Raw genomic sequence first — 24,872 nt, 5'->3', positions numbered from 1 at the left:
GACCACCTCCTGATTGGTAGGTGATGGAACCTTTAGGAGGCAGTGCCTCCAGGAAGGAAGTGGGATCATGCCCTTGAAGGGACCCAATCCTCCCTTTACTTTCTCTTTGCTTCCTACTGCCATGAGTGAGCAGCTTTGCTCTAGCATGAACTCCCCGCCGCAATGGTGGACTTCAGCACAGGCCCAAAAGCAACAGAGCCAACTAACTGAGCACGGACTGAAAAACTCTTAAAATCTTGAGCCAAAATACGCCTTTCCTTTTTTAAAGCTGATCATCTCAGGTATTTGGTAAGTAATGGAAAGTCAACTAACACAGAAATCAATCAAGAAATTATATGAAGAAAGACATGAGAGTCCACTGGGTCCTTCCCCCATGGCTGCCCCAAGATGCAGAGATACAGGTTAAACATACACAGAAAGTTAGACAGCGGTTCATCTGCATGCCAGCAACTATTCTGGAAGAACTGTCTCTACATACTGTTGTCCCCCCGTTACTAGGCCATAATAATAATATATAATGTGTGATATATATAATAAAATATTTATAATGCATAATAATAATAACAATGCATAGAGCTGGGGTTGTGGCTCAGTGGTAGAGAGCTTGCCTAGCATGTGTGAGGCACTGGGTTCAATTCTCAGCACCACATATAAATAAATGAATAAAATAAAGGTCCTTTAACAACTAAAAATATAATAAGAATGCATGCTGAAAATGATGGTTTCTTTTATGCTACTTCAGTTAGGTAAGGTATGGAAGCAGATGATGAGGTCCTCACAGTAAACAAGGCATGTTAGAGGGGAAAGTTACCTAAAAATTGAGTGGGAGCTGTGCATGTCAATGCAAGAGAGAAGGAAAGATGTCATCACAACGTGGGCCAAGAGTACAGTCAAGGACCATCTCTGTAGATACAGAGCATAGACTGATCTCGAAGGATGGAGAAGACAAAAGTAAGCAAAGAAACAAATGTAACCAGTGAAAAACTATTGTAATATAAAGGAACATAATATGGAAATTAGCCTGAAGAGTATCCCTCTTAAACTTGCTGAATGTGGACCTGGAAACCAGTTTCAGGAAATGGTTTGGCATCCTCAATAAGGTGCAATAAAATAAAATAAAATAACCACCCCCCAAAACATCATTTCTTATGAAATAGGAAAAAAAAAATAAGGAGAAAATAGGCTGAGATGAAATGGCAAGGGGAGAAAAAATGAGATGGATGATCTAAGAGAGATGATGATGATGACGATGATGATGATGATAAGAATGATAAATAGAAATTGGTAATATCCACTTAATGCTTTCAACATAAAGCACTATCCATTTCCCTCATGTATATCCTAAGTATTTTTGCATGCATTAGCCTGTTCAATCTTTCCAAGAACACCATGAATATGGCCCATTATTATTATGCACACTTTATAATTGTGGAAACTGAGAGGGGTTAAGGGAATTTGTTCAAGTTCACCCACCTAGTTAAGTGCTGGAGCCAGGACTCCAGCTCTGACACTTTCGTTTCCAGCCTGGGCTTTTAACTGTTACACTAAAAAAGGGTAGCAAGGAAACAAAAGAAATAAAGCAGAATTAAAATCAATCAAGACAGTGAGGAGACTGATTGAAACTATGGTGACTTACACTAAAATGTCAACTAGAAAGGGTAAACACACACACACACACACACACACACACACACACACAACCGAAAGAGGAGAGAATAGATATTAAAACCAAAGAGAATTTTCCTTGCTGACTGAAAGGATGGATCAAATCCCAAGCAGAGTAAATGGAAGGAAACCTACATCTAGACATAGTCTGTCAAAACAAAAACAAAAACGAAAACCTACAAAGGAACATTAAATAAAGAACATACTGAAAAACAAACTACTGCTATATATAAAATCCAGCATCATTTCTAATTAAAAAGAAGAAATTTAGATTAGATTCTGTTTTCATGTTTCAAATGTAAACAGAAAGACAAAATACATGAGGGAAAATGGAAAGTGCTTCAAGAAGAAACAGTTTCAATATTACAAGTGGACACTCTGATGCCCCTTTATCAGGAATTGACAGTAAGAGAAGGAGTGAGAATACTGTTAAACTGAACAGCGCCCTTGTTGATCAGCTGGATCTACATCCAGATCTTTTCCTCTGACAACAGCAGACTATACGTTCTTCTCCAGCTCACGTGGAATATTCACCAAGACAGGCCACATTTTTGGCCACTAAACACTTCAACACATTAAAAAAAAATTGTTTGATGGAATTATACTAAGAGAAATGAGAGAAAGAGGATGGGAAGATCCCCAAATACTTTGGGATTAAATGACACACTTCAAAATGACACACAAATCAAGGAAGTCTCGAGGGCAATTTAAAAATATTGTGAACTAAATGGAAACACAAATACAACTTTGCAAGATCTGTGGGATGCAGTGAAAATAAGGCATGGAGGGACATTTATACCATTAATTAAATTGATTAGAAAGGGAGAAATATCTAAAAATAATAACCCAAGCCTTCATCTTAATAAGCTAGAAAGACAAGAGGGATTTTCCTCAATTTGATAAAGAATATCCACAAACTGTACAGATGATAGCACAGATAAGGGTCAAAAAATGAGCAGCTTTCCTGTTAGACTGGGCACAAAATAATGATGGCTTCTCTCATCACTCCTGTTCAAAAGCATACTGGAAATCATAGCTAATGGAGTAAGAGAAGAAAAGGAAATAAAATAATATGAAGGAAGAAACAATACTGTATTTGCAGATGACATGAGTATGCAGGAAATCCTAAAGAATCAACAAAAAAAAAAACTCCTGGAACGTATTAGTGATTATGGCAAAGTCTGCAGGACTTTAAAATACAAAATTCAATTTCTTTCTTATATACCAGCAATGACTAAGTGGTATATCTATCTAATGGAATATTACTCAGTCTTCAAAAGGACATATACTACAACACGGATGAGCAATGAGGACATGATGCTAAATGAAATAAGCCAGGGTATAAAAGGGTATAGACCATATGATTCTGGTGATACAAAGTACCCAATGCAGTCTAATATTAGGTGACAGAAAGTAGAGCCATTGTTGCTGGGAAAGGGAGGAAGAGGCAATGGGGAATCATTGTTTCATGGGAATGAAATTTCAGTTTGGGAAAATGAAAAATTTCTGGATTTGGATGGTGGTTAGGTTGCACAACAATATGAATGTTCTTACTGCCACTGAATTCAAAATTATTAAAATGGTAAACTTTATGTCATATGCATTTTACTACAATAAAAAATAAAATCATCCCAAAACAAGAGTGAATGAATATACTACCACCCAACTAATGGAAATGTACGGGCCTCCGTGCAATTAGTCTAACACGTAATCGTGCATCACCTGAAATGTGCCAGGTGTGTGGGTGAGAGTGTGAGGTAGAGGGCCAGGAACCTACTTGCTCATTCGTTGTTTTATTGTCATGAAAAATTTCAAACACACATAAACACGAGAAATACTGCACAGTGAGCACTGGATACCGGACTCCTAGAGTTTACCATTGACTTTTCTTGTTTTATCATGTTCCTGTTTGTCCCTCTCTCTTATTCATTAACCCATCTTATTTTTTTTTTTGAAACATTTCAAAATAAATTAAAACACCTCTATACTTCCCCATAAAGGCTTCAGCATGTATGTTATTAACTGTGATTCAAAGGTTCCCGATTTGTTTTTCCTTTTGACCTAAAGCTAACATATAATAAAATGCCTCCATCCTAAGCCTACATTCTCCAAGTTTTTGCAAAAGCATACGTCTGTGTGACCAGCTCTCTTAACACATCACTGTCAGTCCTGGAGGTCCCTCTAGTTCTTCATATGATCTTTTTCACAGTCATAAAAAGTAAAGCTATTTGGAAAGTATTCATAGTATGATCCTCCTCATGTTGTAAAAGAAAAGCTACACACACACACACACACACACACATGTGACATTTCTGGGTAATGGGATTCCTACTGATCTTAACTTTTTTCTATTTCCTCTCTGTATTTTCTAAATGCTGTATATTGTATTACTTGGATGGTAGGAAAAAGCAATAAAATCTACTTAAAAGAAACATCTTTCTTTTGGTCAAAGATGTCACACATGTAGAAGAATACCTGTAGCCATTAAAATGATCATTTTGAAGATTATATAGCAAAATATATGGAAACATATGTCCATGGAAATATATGAATATACTAGATTATAATGACAAAAGTTAAAAGAAATAACAGCATCATCACCATGACATGAAGTAAATAGACACAAGAGTAAAAAAACAAAAGTGGAGAAATTTCTCATTCTGTTTGGAATCATGGGTAATCCCTCCCGAAACAAAACCAATGCAAGCTGTCAAATCACTGTAAAGTAAAAAAGCAGTTAATATCCTAGAAGACCCTGCCATCAGAACCACCCATCTCTTGCATACCTGGACCAGCCCTGGAGAAGTGAACCCACCTACAAAACTACAGAACCTTCCTTAGCTTTTATAAAGGGTCTTACACAATTCATGCATTTTGGTTGGGTTTGGGACATGTGATTAAAACTCTCATAATCGGATGTATCAAACAAGTACTGAGTTACCTCTATCTGGAAAGATGTTGTTTTTGGTGAGTTTGACACTTTTGGGCCTTGGGTGGCTATCATCCATGCCCATGATCAGGTTGCGGAAAAACAGATCGAACTTCTTTCTGCTCTCCGCGTTGATGGTGCCGGCCACTGTCCATACCAAGGAAAAGAGGAATAGTCCTTGTAGCCAGAGGAAGACTTGTTGACTTGATAGGCTTTCAAATAAGTCAGAGTCCTCCTTATCAATTTCTCTGATTTCATCTAAAAGTTTAAAAAAAAAAAAAAAGGGAAGCTCAAGATTGGCAGCAGTGTGTCACGGATATGAAAGATGTGAACTAACAGGTGTTGGCTCTGAAGGACCTGGGGAGGTGACTGATATTGGCTGAGTGCCCACACATACCATGTCCTTTACCATACACAGCTTTTATTGTGATAAAATACACATAGCATAGAACCTTTACCCTTCACAAGTGCACAGTTCGGTGACTTTAAAAATTCATATTGCACAACCACCAGGCCACTCATGGGCAGAACTCACCTTGCAGAACGGGAGCTCCAAACCCGTTAAACAGGAACGTGCCCTTCCGTCCTCCTTCCACCCCTCATGCCCCCAGCAGTCCACTTTCTGTCTCTGTGAGTTTGGTGACTCTAGGTACATCACAGGAGTGGAACCGTGCAGTCACTACGTGGCTGGCTTATTTCACGTAGCGTCATGTTTTCAAGGGTTTGTCCATGTCTTACCATGGGTCAGGATTTTCCCCCTTTGAGGAAGAATTAAATTTCCTCATGTGATCATCCCATAGTTTGTTCACCCATTCATCTGCTGATGGACATTTGAGTTGCTCCCACCTTTTGGATATCATGAGAAAGCTACTAGAAGCTTTCTGCTTGAGAACCTGCTTTCAATTATTTTGGGAATATACCCATAAGCAAAAAACATGGATCATATGGTAATTCTATGTTTACTTTGTTTGAGAAACCAACAAATGATTTTCAATGGCCGGGCATTATGTTAAATTCCCACCAACAGTACATAAGGGTTCCAATTTCTCTACCTCCTTGCCAATACTTGGCTATTTCCTGTGTTTTTTATTGCAGCTATCTATCAATACCACCAGACTTTGATTTGTATTTCCCTAATGATTAGTGACATTGACCCTTTTGGGTGCTTATTGGCCATTTGTATATCTTCTCTGGAGAAATGTCTCTTCAAGTCCTTTATCCTTTGAATGTGGTAGTTTATATTTTTATGTTGAATTTTAGTGGTTCTCAGTGTGGTCTTTATCAGATAAATGATTTGTAAACATGTTCTTCTAATCTGTGTGGGCTGTCTTTTAAATCTGTCAATAATGCCTTTTGATACATAAAAAAACTTTAAATTCTGATGAAGTTCAATTGTTTTATTGTTTTCATTTTGTTGCCCGTGCATTTGGTCAAATCTAAGAAATCATTGCCATGTTTGGTGTCATGAGATTTTTGCCTTATGTTTTCTTCTATAAGTTTTATAGTTTTAGCTCTTATGTTTACAGTGGCTCATCCATGTATGTCAAACAAATCCTTCTCAATTCCAGGAATCAAGTAGACCACAACACAATAATACTAGGTAACACACCTCTCTCACCACTGGACAGATCTTCCAAACAAAAATTGAACAAGAAACCATATATCTCAAAAACACAATCAATAATTTAGACTTAACGGACATATATAGAATATACCATCCAACAAACAGCGAATACACTTTCTTTTCAGCAGCACATGGATCCTTCTCTAAAACAGAACATATATTATGCCACAAAGTTACTATTAGCAAATACAAGAAGATAGAGATACTACCTTGTATTTTATCAGATCATAATGGATTGAAATTAGAAATAAATGAGAGAATAAAAAGCAGAAACTACTCCAACACCTGGAGATTAAATAATACGCTATTGAATGATGACTGGATGACAGAAGACATCATGGGGGAAATAAAAAACATTCTTAGAGGTAAACGAGAACAAAGATACATCATATCAAAATCTCTGGAACACTATGAAAGCAGTACTTAGAGGAAAATTTATTTCATGGAGTGAATTCAATAAAAAAAGAAAAATTCAACAAATAAATGACCTAACACTACAGCTCAAAGCCCTAGAAAAAGAAGAACAGACCAACACCAAAAGTAGTAGAAGACAGGAAATAGTTAAAATCAGAGCTGAAATCAATGAAATTGAAACAAAAGAAACAATCAAACAAATTAACAAAATAAATAGTTGGTTCTTTGAAAAAATAAACAAAATCGATAAACCCTTAGCCACACTAACAAAGAGAAAGAGAGAGAAAATTCAAATTACTAAAATTCAGAATGAACAAGGAAATATCACAACAGACATGATTGAAATACAAAACATAATTAGGAGCTATTTTGAAAATCTATACTCCAACAACACAGAAAACCTCGAAGACATCAACAAGTTTCTAGAGACATATAAATTACCTAAACTAAATCAGGAGGACATACACAAATTAAATAAATCAATTTCAAGTAATGAAATAGAAGAGGTCATCAAAAGCCTACCAACAAAGAAAAGTCCAGGACCAGATAGGTTCTCAGCCAAGTTCTACAAAACCTTTAAAGAAGAGCTCATTCCAATACTCCTCAATGTATTCTATGAAATAGAAGAGGAGGGAACCCTCCCAAACTCATTCTATGAAGCCAATATCACCCTGATACCTAAACCAGACAGAGACACATTGAGGAAAGAAAATTTCAGACCAATATCCTTAATGAACATTGACACAAAAATTCTCAACAAAATTTTAGCAAATCACATACAAAAACATATTAAAAAGATAGTGCACTACGATCAAGTGGGTTTTATCCCAGGGATGCAAGGTTGGTTCAACATCCAGAAATCAATAAATGTAATTCACCATATCAACAGACTTAAAGTCAAGAATCACATGATTATTTCGATAGATGCAGAAAAAGCATTTGATAAAATACAGCATCCCTTCATGCTCAAAACACTAGAAAAAATAAGGAGAGTGGAAACATTCCTTAACATTGTAAAGGCCATCTATGCTAAGCTCATGGCTAATATCATTCTAAATGGTGAAAAACTGAAAGCATTCCCCCTAAAAACTGGAACAAGGCAGGGATGCCCTCTTTCACCACTTCTACTCAACATTGTCCTTGAAACTCTAGCCAGAGCAATTAGACAGATCAAAGCAATTAAAGGGATATGAATAGGAAAAGAAGAACTCAAACTATCACTATTTGCTGATGACATGATTATATATTTAGAGGAACTGGAAAATTCCACCAGAAAACTTTTAGAACTTACAAGTGAATTCAGTAAAGTAGCAGGATATAAGATCAATGCTCACAAATCCAATGCATTTTTATTCATAAGTAATGAATCCTCAGAAAGAGAAGTTAGGAAAACTACCCCATTCACAATAGCTTCGAAAAAAATAAAATACTTGGAAATCAACCTAACAATAGAGATGAAAGACCTCTACAATGAGAACTACAGAACACTAAAGAAAGAAATTAAAGAAAACCTTAGAAGATGGAAAGATCTCCTATGTTCTTGGATAGGCAGAATTAATAGTCAAAATGGCCATACTACCAAAAGAGCTATTCCAATTAAAATCCCAATGATGTACCTCACAGAAATAGAGCAAGCAATCATGAAATTCATCTGGAAGAATAAGAAACCCAGAATAGCTAAAGCAATCCTTAGCAGGAAGAGTGAAGCAGGGGATATCGTAATACCAGAACTTCAACTGTACTACAAAGCAATAGTAACAAAAATGGCATGGTATTGGCACCAAAATAGACAGGTAGATCAATGGTACAGAATAGAGGACACGGACACAAACCCAAATAAATACAGTTTTCTCATACTAGACAAAGGTGCCAAAAACATGCAATGGGGAAAAGATAGCCTCTTCAACAAATGGTGCTGGGAAAACTGGAAATCCATATGCAGCAGTATGAACTAAACCCCTATCTCTCACCCTGCAAAAAACTCAACTCAAAATGGATCAAGGACCTTGGAATCAGACCAGAGACCCTTCATCTTATAGAAGGAAAAGTAGGTCCAAATCTTCAATATGTCGGCTTAGGATCAGACTTCCTTAATGTGACTCCCATAGCACAAGAAATAAAAGCAAGAATCAATAACTGGGATAGATTCAAACTAAAAAGCTTTCTCTCAGCAAAGGATACTATCAGCAATGCGAAGAGAGAGCCTACAGAGTGGGAGAAAATTCTTTGCCACTGGTACTTCAGATAGAGCACTAATTTCCAGAATATATAAAGAACTCAAAAAACTCTAAACCAAGAATACAAATAACCCAATCAACAGATGGGTTAAGGAAATGAACAGACACTTCACAAAAGAAGATGTACAAGCAATCAACATATATATGAAAAAATGTTCAACATCTCTAGTAATAAGAGAAATGCAAATCAAAACCACCCTAAGATTCCATCTCATCCCAATTAGAATGGCGATTATCAAGAATACAAGCAACAATAGGTGTTGGCGAGGATGTGGGGAAAAAGAAACACTCATACATTGCTGGTGGGGTTGCAAATTAATGTAGTCACTCTGGAAAGTAGTGTGGAGATTCCTTAGAAAACTTGGAATGGAACCACCATTTGACCCAGCTATCCCACTCCTTGGCCTATACCCAAAGGACTTAAAATCAGCATACTACAGAGATACAGCCACATCAATGTTCGTAGCTGCTCAATTCACAATAACCAGATTGTGGAACCAACCTAGATGTCCTTCAATTGATGAATGGATAAAGAAACTGTGGTATATATATACAATGGAATATTACTCAGTCATAAAGAAGACTAAAATTATGGCATTTGCAGGCAAATGGATGAAATTGGAGAATATCATGCTAAGTGAGATAAGCCAATCTCAAAAAACCAAAGGATGAAAGATCTCGCTGATAAGTGGATGATGATACATAATGGGGGGAGGGAGGGAGGCAAGAATGGAGGAAGGAGGGACTGTATAGAGGGAAAAGAGGGGTGGGAGGGGAGGGGGTGAAGGAAAAAAATAACAGAATGAATCAAACACCATTACCCTATGTAAATGTATGATTACACAAATGGTAATCTACTTCATGTACAAACAGAGAAACAAGTTGTACCCCATTTGTTTACAATTAAAAAAATGCCTTTTGATACATAAAAAAACTTTAAATTCTGATGAAGTTCAGTTGTTTTATTGTTTTCTTTTTGTTGCCCATGTGTTTGGTCAAATCTAAGAAATCATTGCCATGTTTGGTGTCATGAGATTTTTGCCGTATGTTTTCTTCTATAAGTTTTATAGTTTTAGCTCTTATGTTTAGACCTTTCATCAGTTTTAGCTAATTTTTATATGGTATTAGGTAAGGATCCAACTAACATTCCTCCTTTTTCCTGCCCCTACCCTTTCCCCTCAATCCCCTTCCTCTTCTCAACTGATCTCTTCTGTTTTTATGAGATCCCCCTGACACACACTTATTTTGGTTTAGCTTCCACATATGAAAGAAAACATTCAACCCTTAACTTTATGGGTCTGGCTTATTTTCTTTGGTTCTCCAGTTCAATTCATTTAACCAGCAAATGCCATATTTTCATTCTTCTTTATGGCTGAGAAAAATTCCATTGTGTACATATACCATATTTTTTTTATCCATTTGTCTGTTGACAGGCATCTGGGCTGATTGCATAATTGGGCTACTGTGAACTGTGCTGCTACAAACACTGCTCACTGATGTGACTATATTCCCATAGCATGCTGATTTTAGGCTTTTTGAATATACCTCAAGGAGTGGGATTTATATAACCACTCTGGAAAACAGTATGGAGATTTCTCAAAAAACAGAATGGAACCTCCATAGGACCATTTTTAATGGAAGTGGTAAGAGTAGACATCTTTGTCTTGGTCCTGATCAAAGACGAAAAGCTTTCCGTTTTTCATGTTGAGCATGATGTTTGTTGTAGGTTTTTCATGCGTGGCTTTTTATTACGTTGAAATGGTTTCTTTTTTTTTGCTTTTCTTTTCTTTTTCCCCCTTTGGCTGCTGTGTCTGTTTTAGGGATCATAAAGAATTATAAACTTAAGGTCTTCTCAGGTTTTTCCTTTTTTTAAATATTTTTTTTATTTTTAGTTTTTAGTTGCCTAAGGACCTTTATTTCACTTATTTATATGTGGTGCTGAGAATCGAACCCAGTGCCTCATTCATGCTAGGCTAGCACTCTACCACTGAGCCACAACACCAGCCTGAGGTTTTTGGGTTTTTTTCCCCATTTTTTAATTGGTGCATTATAGTTGTACCTGATAGTGGGATTTGTTGTTACGTATTTGTACAGGCATACAATATAACTATGATCTGGCCAGTATCAATTCCCAGCACTTGCTTAGGTTTTTTTCTGAGAGTACATTTTTTTCTGTGGCTATCTGTGGTGAGTTTGCAAATTCTTCTGTGTATGTGGCTGTTTCTGAATGTCCTGATCCCTAAATGTCTAGCTCCTAAAAGTAGAAAAAGAGAAAAATTCAGGGGTGGGAGAAGGGGCTGGTCCTTGAAGTTTTTTGGAAGTTACTCATCCTAACGTGATGTGACTTACAATCATGGGGTGAGTGCAGCAGTGGCTGCCTGCTTCTGTCTGTACCTCTGCAATCAGAGGCAGATCCCTGACATTTGGTGGACAATGTCCCTGTTGACCATTCTGACTCGCACAACCTACGTGCAAGCTGATCCTGGAACACATGCATCGCTCCTGCCAGAGCACTGAGGGGTGGAGAAGGGAAGCTGCTACCATGTTGAAAGCTGAAATTGACCATAATTAACTGCAATTAACCAGCCAGGCCTTCCCCAGGAAGTTGCGAGCCTTGGAATAGAATCCAGAACTGCAAAATAGTTATACTGGAAAGATTCTGCTGGGCCATTTGTCCAGATGGGAGACTGATTCCTCATGCTTCCTACTTCTTTGTCTTTACAAAATATTCTCTCTCAACACATATCCTTATTTAACTTACATAACAAATTTATGAAAGAGGCATGGTAGTTCCCATTTTTAGATGAATCAATTAAGGCTTGGAAACATCACGGGTTACAGAACACACACATTCTGAAACTAAGATTTGCATCTAAACCTGGCTGACTCCAAAGCCCAAGTTCTTTATGACTTCTCCCGTGCTTCTCAAAACTTTCTCGAGCATACAAATCACCCAGGATTTTGTAAAATTGCAGACTCTGATTCAGTTGGTCCATATTTCTCCTTTTCTAATGAGCTCCCAGGTGAGGCAATATTTCTTCTCAATGCTACTTCAAGTAGCAAAGCAGCACAGGGCACTTACCTCTTTCAGGTCAAAGAACAGAACCAAGTGGGGGAAAAAAAATCCAGATAATGAGATAAACACTGTCCCTCCCTTTGAGCGCTCCTCCTCGCCCACCCCAGTAGATACTTTTCCCAAAGCCACACAGCCCATGGTTACCCAGGAGTCGCTGCACTTTATCACCTGAGTCTGCTAACCACAGTCAGTCCCTACAGCCTTTCTGTTCCTTCTCCACCCAGCAGCACATAGAAGTATTTGACATTCCTCTTCAGTCATGGTGAGCACCTCTAGGGCCCATGCCTGGTTTCTAAATACCGCTGTTCAGCATACAGAACTGGGGCTCCTTTTTTTTTTTTTTTTTTATTGTAAACAAATGGGATACATGTTGTTTCTCTGTTTGTACATGGCGTAAAGGCATACCATTTGTGTGATCATAAATTTACATAGGGTAATGTTGTTTGATTCATTCTGTTATTTTTTTCCCTTCCCCCCCCACCCCTCCCACCCCTCTTTTCCCTCTATACAGTCCTTCCTTCCTCCATTCTTGCCCCCCTCCCTAACCCTAACTCTAACCCTAACACTAACCCCTCCCACCCCCCATTATGTGTCATCATCCACTTATTAGCGATATCATTCGTCCATTGGTTTTTTGAGATTGGCTTATCTCACTTAGCATGATATTCTCCAGTTTCATCCATTTGCCTGCAAATGCCATAATTTTATCATTCTTTATGGTTGAGTAATATTCCATTGTATATATATACCACAGTTTCTTTATCCATTCATCAATTGAAGGACATCTAGGTTGGTTCCACAATCTGGCTATTGTGAATTGAGCAGCTATGAACATTGATGTGGCTGTATCTCTGTAGTATGCTGATTTTAAGTCCTTTGGGTATAGGCCAAGGAGTGGGATAGCTGGATCAAATGGTGGTTCCATTCCAAGTTTTCTAAGGAGTCTCCACACTGCTCTCCAGAGTGGCTGCACTAATTTGCAGCCCCACCAGCAATGTATGAGTGTACCTTTCTCCCCTCATCCTCGCCAACACCTATTGTTGCTTGAATTCTTGATAATTGCCATTCTAATTGGGGTGAGATGGAATCTTAGGGTGGTTTTGATTTGCATTTCTCTTATTACTAGAGATGTTGAACATTTTTCCATATGTTTGTTGATTGCTTGTAGATCTTCTTCTGTGAAGTGTCTACTCATTTCCTTAGCCCATTTGTCGATTGGATTATTTGCATTCTTGGTGTAGAGTTTTTTGAGTTCTTTATAGATTCTGGAGATTAGTGCTCTATCTGAAGTATGATTGGCAAAGATTTTCTCCCACTCTGTAGGCTCTTTCTTCGCATTGCTGATAGTTTCCTTTGCTGAGAGAAAGCTTTTTAGTTTGAATCTATCCCAGTTATTAATTCTTGCTTTTATTTCTTGTGCTATGGGAGTCCTGTTGAGGAAGTCTGGTCCTAAGCCGACATGTTGAAGCTCTGGACCTACTTTTTCTTCTATAAGATGCAAGGTCTCTGGTCTGATTCTGAGGTCCTTAATCCATTTTGAGTTTAGTTTCGTGCACGGTGAGAGATATGGGTTTAGTTTCATTCTGTTGCATATGGATTTCCAATTCTCCCAGCACCATTTGTTGAAGAGGCTATCTTTTCTCCATTGCATATTTTTGGCCCCTTTGTCTAGTATGAGAAAATTGTATTTATTTGGGTTTGTGTCCGTGTCCTCTATTCTGTACCATTGATCCACCTTTCTATTTTGGTACCAATACCATGCCGTTTTTGTTACTATTGCTTTGTAGTACAGTTGAAGATCTGGTATTGCGATACCCCCTGCTTCACTCTTTCTGCCAAGGATTGCTTTAGCTATTCTGGGTTTTTTATTCTTCCAGATGAATTTCATGACTGCTTGCTCTATTTCTGTAAGGCACATCATTGGGATTTTAATTGGAATTGCATTGAATCTGTATAGAACTTTTGGTAGTATGTCCATTTTGACAATACTAATTCTTCCTATCCAAGAACATGGGAGATCTTTCCATCTTCTAAGGTTTTCTTTAATTTCTTTCTTTAGTGTTCTGTAGTTCTCATTGTAGAGGTCTTTCACCTCTTTTGTGAGATTGATTCCCAAGTATTTTATTTTTTTCGAAGCTATTGTGAATGGGGTAGTTTTCCTAATTTCTCTTTCTGAAGATTCATCGCTTACGTATAAAAATGCCTTAGATTTATGAGCATTGATCTTATATCCCGCTACTTTACTGAATTCACTAATGAGATCTAAAAGTTTTCTGGTGGAATTTCCTGGTTCCTCTAAGTATACAATCATATCATCAGCAAATAGGGATAGTTTGAGTTTGGGGCTCCTTAAAGAAGTCATTGATTACAGGCTGAGCCACAGAAATCAAAAGATGGGTCTGGAATACCTTGAAGTGTCAGAAAAGCAGGACATGCTTGAAAAAGGATGGGAAAATACAGAAAGGACACAAGAGCCAACCTGAAGGGAGTTCCCAATGACCAAAGCCGTTTGAGCAACAAAGCAATTTAACTACAGCATGGTATTATAATCTGCAGAATAAAATAAATATCCGTAAGTACGTACATATTTTGATCCACAAACAATTGCATAAGGAATTAAGTAAGGAAAAGCACTTCTTCCAGAAAAATTCTGATGAGTAAATACAGGAGGGACAGAAACAGAAAATTATCATTAGGCAAACACCATCATAATTGTTATAGATAAGATGCATCAATAGATGTGCATCTGTGGGTGTATATGTGAGGAGAAATAGGATATCTGCATAGTTCTCAAATACCTTCTCCAAGATATTTATTAAATGCAAAGGAAAAGGAACAGTGGAGAAATGTGTCTCTGAGCAAAGTTAACCTTCATCAGAACATTCACTGGAAATAAGAGGTGTACAGTGGGCTGGAGGGGTGGCTCAGTGGTAGAGCACCTGCCTTGCACGTACGTGTGAGGCACTGGGTTTGATTCTCAGCACCACATAAAAATAAGTAAATAAAAATAAAGGTATTGTGTCCATCTACAACTGAAAAAAAGTTTTAAAAAGAGACGTATATCACCACTTCTTCAGTATTCTCACCAAGCATGCATAACCTCGATCGAATTATAAGAAAACAGGAGGCAAACTTAAATCGGAAAGCATCCTATAGAACAACTGGCCAGTACTCAAAACAAGGAAAGGCTGAGGGACTGCGATAGTGCTGGGTAACGCGGACACACAGTTAAAATCAACGTGGCCTTTTGAATTGAATCCTGGAATACGAAAAGGACATTTGTGAAAAAACTGGTGACATTCAAGAAAGTACATAGTTCAGTTAATAGTACAAGAGTACCAGGCTGGGCCTGGGGCTCAGTGGAATAGCGCTTGCCTAGTATGTGTGAGGCACTGGGTTTGATCCTCAGCACTACATAAAAATAAATAAAGGCATTGTGTCCATTTACAACTAAAAATAATAATAATAAAAAAACTACTTTTTAAAAATGAGTACCAGTATTGGTTTCCTTGTTCTGATGACTATACCTTGGTTAGGCAGAGTGTTAACGTTAAGGAAAGTTAGGTGAAGGATCTGTGTATCTGTACTTTCTGAAGTCATCTCTATGTGTGTTCAAGCTCCAATCTCCAGTTTTTACTCATCATGTGCATCTGAGTACTTCTGAGAGGTTCCATCGTTATAGATTTTGGAAGGTAAGAGGTGAGATTATTTAGGGCAGTGGCAAAGAGTTTATTCTCCAGCTGTTGTCTTCTTTTCCAGGAGATATCACATTAGGATGGTGGATGGGGCTTAGGAAAACATGTAACATTCACAAACAAAAATGCAAATATGTGGCTTATATACACAGCTGGTGTGCTTCTGAAAAAAATGCCTCAAAATTTAACTTTTGAAAATAAAATAACATGTAGAAATTCTCCACTTAACTGGAGAAGAAATGCTCTCCCTGCAGTTACTACAAATGACAGTTACCTTCTTCCCTTCCTTAAGGAGGTAGGAAGGTTCAGGTCACATATTTTAAAAATCTACAACTACAATGCTTTAGAAAGAAATGAGATCAGAAAATATCTTTGTGTACCAGAAAATATTTTTAAAAAGATTCATCTTGAGTGTGACTTATGTGCCATCTTGAAAAAGGAATGGCATCCAAGAAAAGTTCTCCTAATGGACACATCTTTTGTCATTCACACTGGAATTTAGCTATATTTGATTTGTGCAAAACTGTTATTGAGATATATAATATATATATATTATATATATTATATATATATATATATATATAGGTAGTAGGTAAATCATAGAACCATTGTTTTAAGTATTCTAAAGCAGTTGCCTAGTTTGGGAGGATAACATGATTGGTTCTCTTATGGTGTATTTATGTTTTGTGAATTCATATCTTTGCAATGTAAGTTTTCTTAACATGTGAAAACTTCCTATCTTTTTCATAATTTTTTTCCTGAGATATAGTCACATGTATCAACTAAATTCATCTCCCTCCAAGATATCTCTGTGAGAAGGAGGACAGGGATTATTATGCCATTGTATGGATGAGGAAACTGAGGGTGGGGTAACTTGTCCAAGAACCCCCTCCTCCCCGCCAATCAATATTAGACCAAGACAAAACACAAGGATTTTTTTTTCCCCTCCATTATCTAAAATTTAAAGTCTTGTTTATTCTTGGCCAATCAGCTGTTTCTATTATAACTCAAGGGGGACAAAAGGGAGTGACCGTACCCAACCCTCATGTGGCTTAAGGACCCACAGGTGGCACTTACCAAGCAGAGAGGAGTACAGCCTCATCATTGAGAAGGCAAGGTGGATGGGAGACGTTTGGACCACAAATTTACACTGATGGCGAATAAAATCCAGGCAGGGCTGGACCAGCCACATGAACATATCATTGACCTGAGAGCAGAAAGCTGTGTGAGACTTGCAGACATTACTGAAAAGGGAGTTGAAGGCCAAGAGCTTGGTCCCTCTGCCTCAGGAGGCTGGGGATGTAAGATTGCTGATTACTTTTGAGTGTAGGTTCAAAATTTAAATGTCTCAAATTCCGATTTTTATCTTTTGTGGGTTGGTGATATTTGGCACAATACTGTCTCATGATGCTGGGCAGTGGCAGCAAGGTAGCTCCCTGTCAGTCCTGTGGTCACAGGAGAAACAACTGATACTTCACAGTGTGCTGTGTTGCTGAACTCTAATGTTTGGTAGATTAGGTGGATAAAATGTTTTCAATTTACAATATTTTCCATTTGTGATAGATCTGTTGAGACATAACCTCATCTTAAGCTGAGGAGCATGTGTATTTATCCAGTAAACAGATATTTATTGAGCATCTACTAATTTGCATTGAAGGGGTGCTGGGGAAAGACAGCATGAGATAGACAAAGTCCCTGCTGGCTTACGACCTGAGGAGCAAGGAAGACAGACAATAAAAAAAACAAACAAGGAAATAAATAAAATACAGATTGTGGAAAAGTATGCACAGGAAACAAATGAGTTATGATGGAGAATAACAGAAAGGGTGTAAATCGGTTGGTCAGGGAAGGTAGGTCCAAACCATGAAATGAACTGGGACAAGATTTCTAATATGAGGAATAAAATGTGCAAAAGCTTCGACATGGTGAAACCTGGAGATTTCTAGAAGGAAGTCAAGGGAGAAGAGCTGGAGGATAATGAGGTGAGGCTGAAGAGAGAGCACCAGGGATGAGGTCGTAGAGGCAGCCAGGACCAGGTGACAGGGGACTGTGGGGCCTTCTGAGCTGAAGACCTTGGGGACAGGCTGGGGATGTAGCTCAGTGGTGGAGGGCTGGCCCAGCATTCATGAGGTTCTGGGTTCCATCCCCAGTATTATAAGAAAAAGCAAAAAAGACATCAGGGAGTCCCTGAAGGATTTACAAGCATGGGCCTTGGTAGCATTTAGTGTGTGTGTGGGGGGGACTGATTCCTGGATGTGCACATGGACATGTACCTGTTTACCAATGCACATGTTCATACATATTATACACATATGTACATGGTAACAGTATCCCCGTGGTTGGACAGAACTCAACCCTGGGCTCCCTCTGTGGGGACTTTCCTAAGGCTGTCCCTTAATACAGGGATTAACAGACAAGAGGCACCACAAACACAGGCTGTCCCTATCTCCTTCCCTCGTCCGAGGGTGCAGTTAGGTGTCTGTGACCTGAATTTTCCTACCTCCTTAAGGAAGGGAAGAAGGGAACCGTCATTTGCAGCAGCTGCAGGGAGAGCATTTCTCTCTGGATCTGGCTTCCTCCTTGAAGGAGATGTGGAGGATGGGTTACAGGGAGGGGGAATGGCCGCAGAGAGGAACATGGCTCTTCCTGACAAGGTATTCCTCTACAGCGACTTCTACAGAGATTTCTGTTAACAGGTAACGGAAGAAAGGGTGACAATGGAGGAAGGAGTGACAAAAAGACCATTCCTAAGCACCAGGATTCACCCCAGGGAGCTGAGGAGCGATGGAGAGGGTGGAGAGGAAGGAGAATTGACGGCACCACTCCATCCCCACGACATGAAAAATACAGCTGGAAAAAAAAAAAAAAAAAAAAAAAAGGCAGGCAGACAGGAAACAAGATAACTGGGGACAGGCAGGGCGTCCCCTCCCCTTCTTGCAACTCTGGAACTCTGAAGGTGAAGATGTACCTAGAGTGTCCTTCAGATGAGTAGGGAAATGGGGATGGTGTGGGAGCAAAGGGGCCCACGGGTCTCACCAATTCATGGTGTTCCTCTGTGAGGCTGGTGGGCAGAGTGTCCATGTACGAGTCTTTCAGGGGCTTCCAGCCTAGCTGGAGCGGCTCCATGTAGATCATCCCACACCTGGGAAGCACAGAGAACCAGGCTAGTGCTCTCCTGTTTGTTAGGAATGCTGGCCAACATTTACTGAACATCTGCTATATTCCATGCACTATGCTAGGCCTTAGTGGACCTTGACAATGACCTTCATCTACCCACATGACCTCCCTGTCCTATTCCTGAGTTCCCCAGCTGAGGTGACACAGCATCTTGAACCTTGACTTCTTTCCTTCTCACATACTTTTATAACATTCTTTGTGTTCCTAAAATGTATACCCGCATATATTTTAATTTTAGTTGTTTTTAACAATTTAAGTGGGGACTGAAGTGGAGCAAATTATATATCATGCATATATGATTATGTCAAAATGAACCCCCTTATTATGCATAACTATAATGCACTGATAAAAACATTAAAATAAACAAAAGGGGTATCATGCTGAAGGTGATATTGTGGACTTAGTTTTATACATACTATTGCTATGATTTGATCCTTAATATATTTACAGACTTATCTGTATAGTTTCATGTTAGTGCAGCTCATTTATTTTGCAAGATATGCATATTACAATTGATGATTATACTGTACTCCAGTTACTCCTGTTTATGGGCACATTTAGACTGTTTCTAAATGTTTGTTATTGTGAGTTGTGACACAGTATTCTTTATAGATCTCCTATTGTTCATAGGTAATTCTCTGCTGGGCATGTAGTTAGGAGTCGAATTCCTGGGTCATGCATGGGCAAATGGAAGCTCAACTGTTGGAGATAAAGTCAAATACTTTTCCAAAGTACTTGCTCAATTTTAGACTCCCACCAGCAGTGTTTGGATTAATGACTGATTTATCACAAGTGTAAGTGAACAGCAAATACAACGGGTGATTTGCAGGGCTTAATCACCTTTGTGGCTTTTCAGAGCTTTCCTTCCTGATTGGGTTTGGATGCCAGTGTTGGTGACTCACCTACTCACGGTGGCAGGGGAAGCCTGTTCCAGGTCTGCTGGCTCAAAGATCAGACTCATCTTGGGGCTCATCTGGATGATCTCTCCACTCATTAAACACAGCTGAAAGGGTAAAGCAGAGGGGTGAAGGTCAGGCATAGGGGTTAAATTCCACCTGCAAGTGAAAGCACTCAGTGGAGACAGAGCTGGTTTGAATGCATTCCACAAATACTGAGCACCTACTACATGCCAGGCACGTAGTCGTTTCTAAGCCCCTTTCTCTGAGTTTAACCACACATCCTCATTCTGTTTTATCTGCTCAAGTCTCTTGAAAGACTAAATTTTGAACTCTGTCAATGGACTAGTCCATGGCTGGAATGACAAGAATCTTTCCATAAATCTTTTTTGGAATGGAATGGAAGACCATTGGAAGTCTTAGCATTCAGCAGGTACTTCCCTGTAAAAAGTGTGCAAACGAAAGATGAGCCTCAGAAGGTATATACCATCGCCATTTGCCCACCTGGGCTCAGGTGAGACCTTGAGGTCCAAAGGGAAGCCTGAGACCCGGGGAAGGAAAACACCTTGGGTCCCTGCTGCTCCTCTTAATTTGTGGTTAAAAATTTCCCTGCAAGGGGCTGGGGGATAGCTCAGTTGGTAGAGTGCTTGCCTTGCAAGTATAAGGTCCTGAGTTCAATCCCCAGCACCGCCAAAAGTTCCCTGCATATTACCTGGCCCACATCGCTGCATCCCCCTTGGGAAAGGTCACGACTACTGTAGGGCTAACACCACCAGCTGTGTCATCTCTGAATATCAAGAGAAGTAACAGAGACCACCCCCTATGACTGGAGTCTGATTTATATCCAGAGTTGAGAGGAACCATTAGGGAATACCCTGATTATAACTCTCATAATACTTCTTAAGACTGTGATGGGCTGACAGATCTGGCTCCATGAGAATGTTCTAGGTCAGACTTTAAGGGAAATGACTAAACAGACTCCATTTTGCTCTGAGACTCCATGTTATGTAGGAAATAAACTTCTCCCATGGGAACACCCCGCCTCTGTGCCCATCATCAGTTACTTAGTGTGACATGTTTAACAATACAGAATGACAATTCCTATGTAAAGAAAAATTGCTCTCTTTTGATTCCTATTGCTCCTGAACAATGTACCATGTGAACAGTGATTGTGTGGATGTTAGTAACTATTCTTTAGTTTGTACTTAGGTAAGGGTCATTTTGACCCACTTCCCCCTCTGTTGATGATCTCATGATGTTGGTTTGTAATTTTGAATCATAGCAACAGACACTTATGATCAATCTGATTTTTGGTATAAGAACCCCTACAACCCTATGGTTGGGGCTGTTCTCCCAATAGCCATTTTTTGGGGTATTGTGTGAGACAGTCAACCAGCCAGCTTAATAAAGACTCTCAAATTTGGACTCCTCAGTGGTGATTGGTCTGTTCTTAAGTTGCGCCCCATAACAAGACCAACAGATACATTAGTTTACATGGTACAGACCATATCACATAATAAAACATTTCTATTTTTATGTTACACCATCAAAATTATGCACATGCTAGAATTAATGTATGTGTATAATTTGGATAATTAGGACTTCCTTTGTTGAGTATGACTTACTCATGTGACATTTAAACAGTTTAAAAATATGTTTTGATTTGATAATGGCATATATTCAGTGTAGGACTCTCATCTGAAGTAACGATACATTTTATTTAACTTTATTATTTCATTTTCAGCAATAGTTGATAGTGCTTGCTTGATGTCAGGTCTATGATAAGCAGTTTGCAAATATTAACTTATCTAATCTTCCTAACAACACTATGCAGACACTGTCATTTCCATTTATAGATGAAAAAATTGAGGCCTTGAGAAAATAAAGAGTATGTCTGAGGTTACTGGGCTGCCTGGTGTGAGCCAGGGTTTGAGCCCTGCCTGGCTTGGGTCCAAGCTCTTTGGTGTTACGATATTTTCTGTGGCAGACTGTATTTTTCAAAGACTCTAACAACGCATCCATTCCATGTGTACTTCATAGTGTGACCTTGTCCACCTTCATCAAGAGATGGTATCTATTTCCCTGTTCTGTTGACTCTGGGTAAGTGTGCAACGTCTTTAACCAACAGAACCAGAGGAAGTGACTGAGTGTCATTCTAAGCAAGACCCTTCATTTCTTGGAAATTTCCATGGCCTGCCTCTTGGAAGTCAGACACTACATAAGAAGTGCCACTATCTAGATACCACCATGCAAGAACCCCAAGTCAACAAATGGGCTAAGGATATGAACAGACGCTTCACAGAAGAAGATCTACAAGCAATCAACAAACATATGAAAAAATGTTCACCATCTTTAGTAATAAGAGAAATGCAAATCAAAACCACCCTAAGATTCCATCTCATCCCAACTAGAATGGCAAGTATCAAGAATACAAGCAACAATAGGTGTTGGAGAGGATGTGGGGAAAAAGGTACACTCATACATTGCTGGTGGGGTTGCAAATTAGTGCAGCCACTCTGGAAAGCAGTGTGGAGATTCCTTAGAAAACTTGGAATGGACCCACCATTTGACCCAGCTATCCCACACTCCTTGGCCTATACCCAAAGGACTTAAAATCAGCATATTACAGAGATACAGCCACATCAATGTTCATAGCTGCTCAACTCACAATAGCCAGACTGTGGAACCAACCTAGATGTCCTTCAGTTGATGAATGGATAAAGAAACTGTGGTATATATATATATACAATGGAATATTACTCAGGTATAAAGAATAATAAAATTATGGCATTTGCAGGCAAATGGATGAAATTGGAGAATATCATGCTAAGTGAGATAAGCCAATCTCAAAAATCCAAAGGGCGAATGATCTCACTGATAAGCAGACGATGACACATAATGGGGGATGGGAGGGGAGCAAGAATGGAGGAAGCGGGGACTGTATAGAGGGAAAAGAGAGGTGGGAGGGGTGGGGGGAAGGAAAAAATAACAGAATGAATCAAACATCATTACCCTATGTAAATGTATGATTATGCAAATGGTATGCTGTTACTCCATGTACAAACAGAAACAACATGTATCCCATTTGTTTACAATAAAAATAAATTAAAAAAAAAAAGAACCCCAAGTCATGTGGAGAGGTCTGTAAGATGAGATGCTATTTAGAGAGAGAGAGAGAGAGAGAGAGAGAGAGAGAGAGAGAGAAAAGAGGGCAAGAGGAATGAGTACCTGCAGAGTGAAGAAGCTATCTTGAATGTGGATCCTCTAGTCCAGTTGCCCAACTAAAATCACCAGAATTAAAAACCAGTTGCCTAGCTGAGCCCTTTCAAAATGCCCAAACCACAAAATCATGAGAAAAATAGTTGTTCTAAGCCATTAAGTATTGGCATAGTTTATTAGACAGCAATGAACAACCAAAACACATTTCATATGCATTATCTTTTAATTATCAACAGCCTTATTATATTTTTACGAATGTGAAAACCAAGTTATATAAGTTGCCCAATACAACTCAGCTCAGTGGTAGAACAGGAAGTTCAATCTGATGTCAGCATTAAGGTTTTTAACCACTGTTCAACACTGTCTTTAATTACCTTTAGCTTACTGACTATAAATACAAACAGAAACATAATTCATGAACTGGAAACTGTCTTCTCTCATGGAGTATTTACTTAGTGTGATAAACACACGTGTTTGTATCATTTCAATCACTCACTTTAATAAAAGATGTTGTATCCTACCCATGAAAAAGTAACAGATGCCATAGCTACCTTTTTATTATCATCCAGAACAGTGTTCATATTTTCAATCCAAACAGCATCCACTGGTCCATCAAATATAATCCACTTGCGGTCATCAGACACCGAAGATGCTTGTTCCCGGAAAGCATTGGCGAGGACACCGTCCGTCCACTCGTGGCTCACTGGGTCAAAGAACCCATACAGCTGCCCCATCGTGATGGCCTTGGGATTGATGATCTTGTACTCCACGGCAAACTCCTCCATCTGGTTGGCTGGGCAAGAAGGTCCAACATCAGTTACAAAGGCTCCAGTGAGACCAGACCATCAGGCAAGAGATAATGCCATCTCAGAGGCTGACCCACATTTACAAAGATGCTATCCAAGGAAGTGTCCTTAGAAAATGTGTGCTCAGTCCTTAAAAAGACTGGGGTATCTGGAGAGAATACGCCTTAAATTGTGGGGTTATTATGGTCAGCGGTTTTCTATCATACTTTCTTCTGAGCCTTATTTCCAGCAGGGCAAGTATGCCGGTCAGATCCAGGATTAAAAAAAAAATTCTGACTGGACCTAAAAGAATTCAAGAATTATAGAAGAGAGATGTCGTCTCCTCAGTCCTCTTTACTCACCTAGCTGTCCTGGCCACCCTAAGAACCTCGGCTTTGGCGTGGGATGGATGAAACAGCTGACAGGTAAAGAGATTCTGGAAGAGGATGGTTACTTTCCTCTATCCTAGGGGCTGGCTTAGCTCAGTGTCATTTCTTTCCAGGGAAATGCACACAGTTTGAGTACTAGGACCCAATCAGAATAACTAGGATGATGCACAGTATTTATAACAGAAAATAATGACATTTCTACCTGATCCTTCAGAGTAAGGAAAAGTTGGAGTGTGTGAGCCAAGCACTATTTATAAAGAAGATTTCTGCAGAATTCTGAGGCAATATAATGGTGTACAGCCTCCTTTTTCTTCATTTAGTTTCTTAAACTATGTTTAAGTGCTGAAATTATTACCGTATTTAAATTTGAAATGTCAAAATTAGTTATTAAATCTAAATTAGTTCCTAAAACAAAATCTAAAAAAAAATCCAACACAATTGAATCATCAAATGTCATTATAAAATAATTTTAAAAGAAGGACTTGAAGTGATTATATAAACATACAACCCTGGGCTGCTTTTCAGAACCACAGGTTTGCCCTTTGTAACAAACAAACAACAAATTGTAAAACCCCAAACTGTTTCTCTGGCAATAAACAGCTTTTATTTGTTGAGTAGGCATAGAGTTAGGTTATTTACCTGCATAATCTCATTTAACAATCCCATTTTATGATCCCATTTTACAGTTAGGAAAACAGAGGACAGGCAAGTTTTTTTTTAACCATTTGAGTGTAATTCACAAATAGGAGCTCTTTTTCCCTACCTA

The 24,872-nt window shown here is 38.8% G+C and overlaps 1 protein-coding gene across 5 annotated transcripts in view; it reads right to left on the bottom strand.

The window, feature by feature from the left end:
- The window catches only part of Dnah3 (dynein axonemal heavy chain 3), a 168,662-nt gene that overhangs the window by 62,223 nt on the left and 81,567 nt on the right, over positions 1-24,872 (bottom strand). For all 5 annotated transcript variants that reach the window (XM_047534211.1, XM_047534213.1, XM_047534215.1 and 2 more), the window contains exons 37-41: positions 23,484-23,725; positions 19,720-19,820; positions 18,677-18,782; positions 16,718-16,847; positions 4,607-4,852 (exon numbers count right to left, since the gene is read on the bottom strand). In XM_047534211.1, coding sequence (XP_047390167.1) covers positions 4,607-4,852; positions 16,718-16,847; positions 18,677-18,782; positions 19,720-19,820; positions 23,484-23,725 — 825 coding nt within the window. The remainder of the gene's footprint in view (positions 1-4,606; positions 4,853-16,717; positions 16,848-18,676; positions 18,783-19,719; positions 19,821-23,483; positions 23,726-24,872) is intronic.

Source organism: Sciurus carolinensis, chromosome 18 (genome assembly GCF_902686445.1).
Source record: "Sciurus carolinensis chromosome 18, mSciCar1.2, whole genome shotgun sequence".
Taxonomy (NCBI): domain Eukaryota; kingdom Metazoa; phylum Chordata; class Mammalia; order Rodentia; family Sciuridae; genus Sciurus; species Sciurus carolinensis.
Note: the sequence above shows the minus strand (reverse complement) of the source record. Positions and strands in the feature narration are given on the sequence as shown.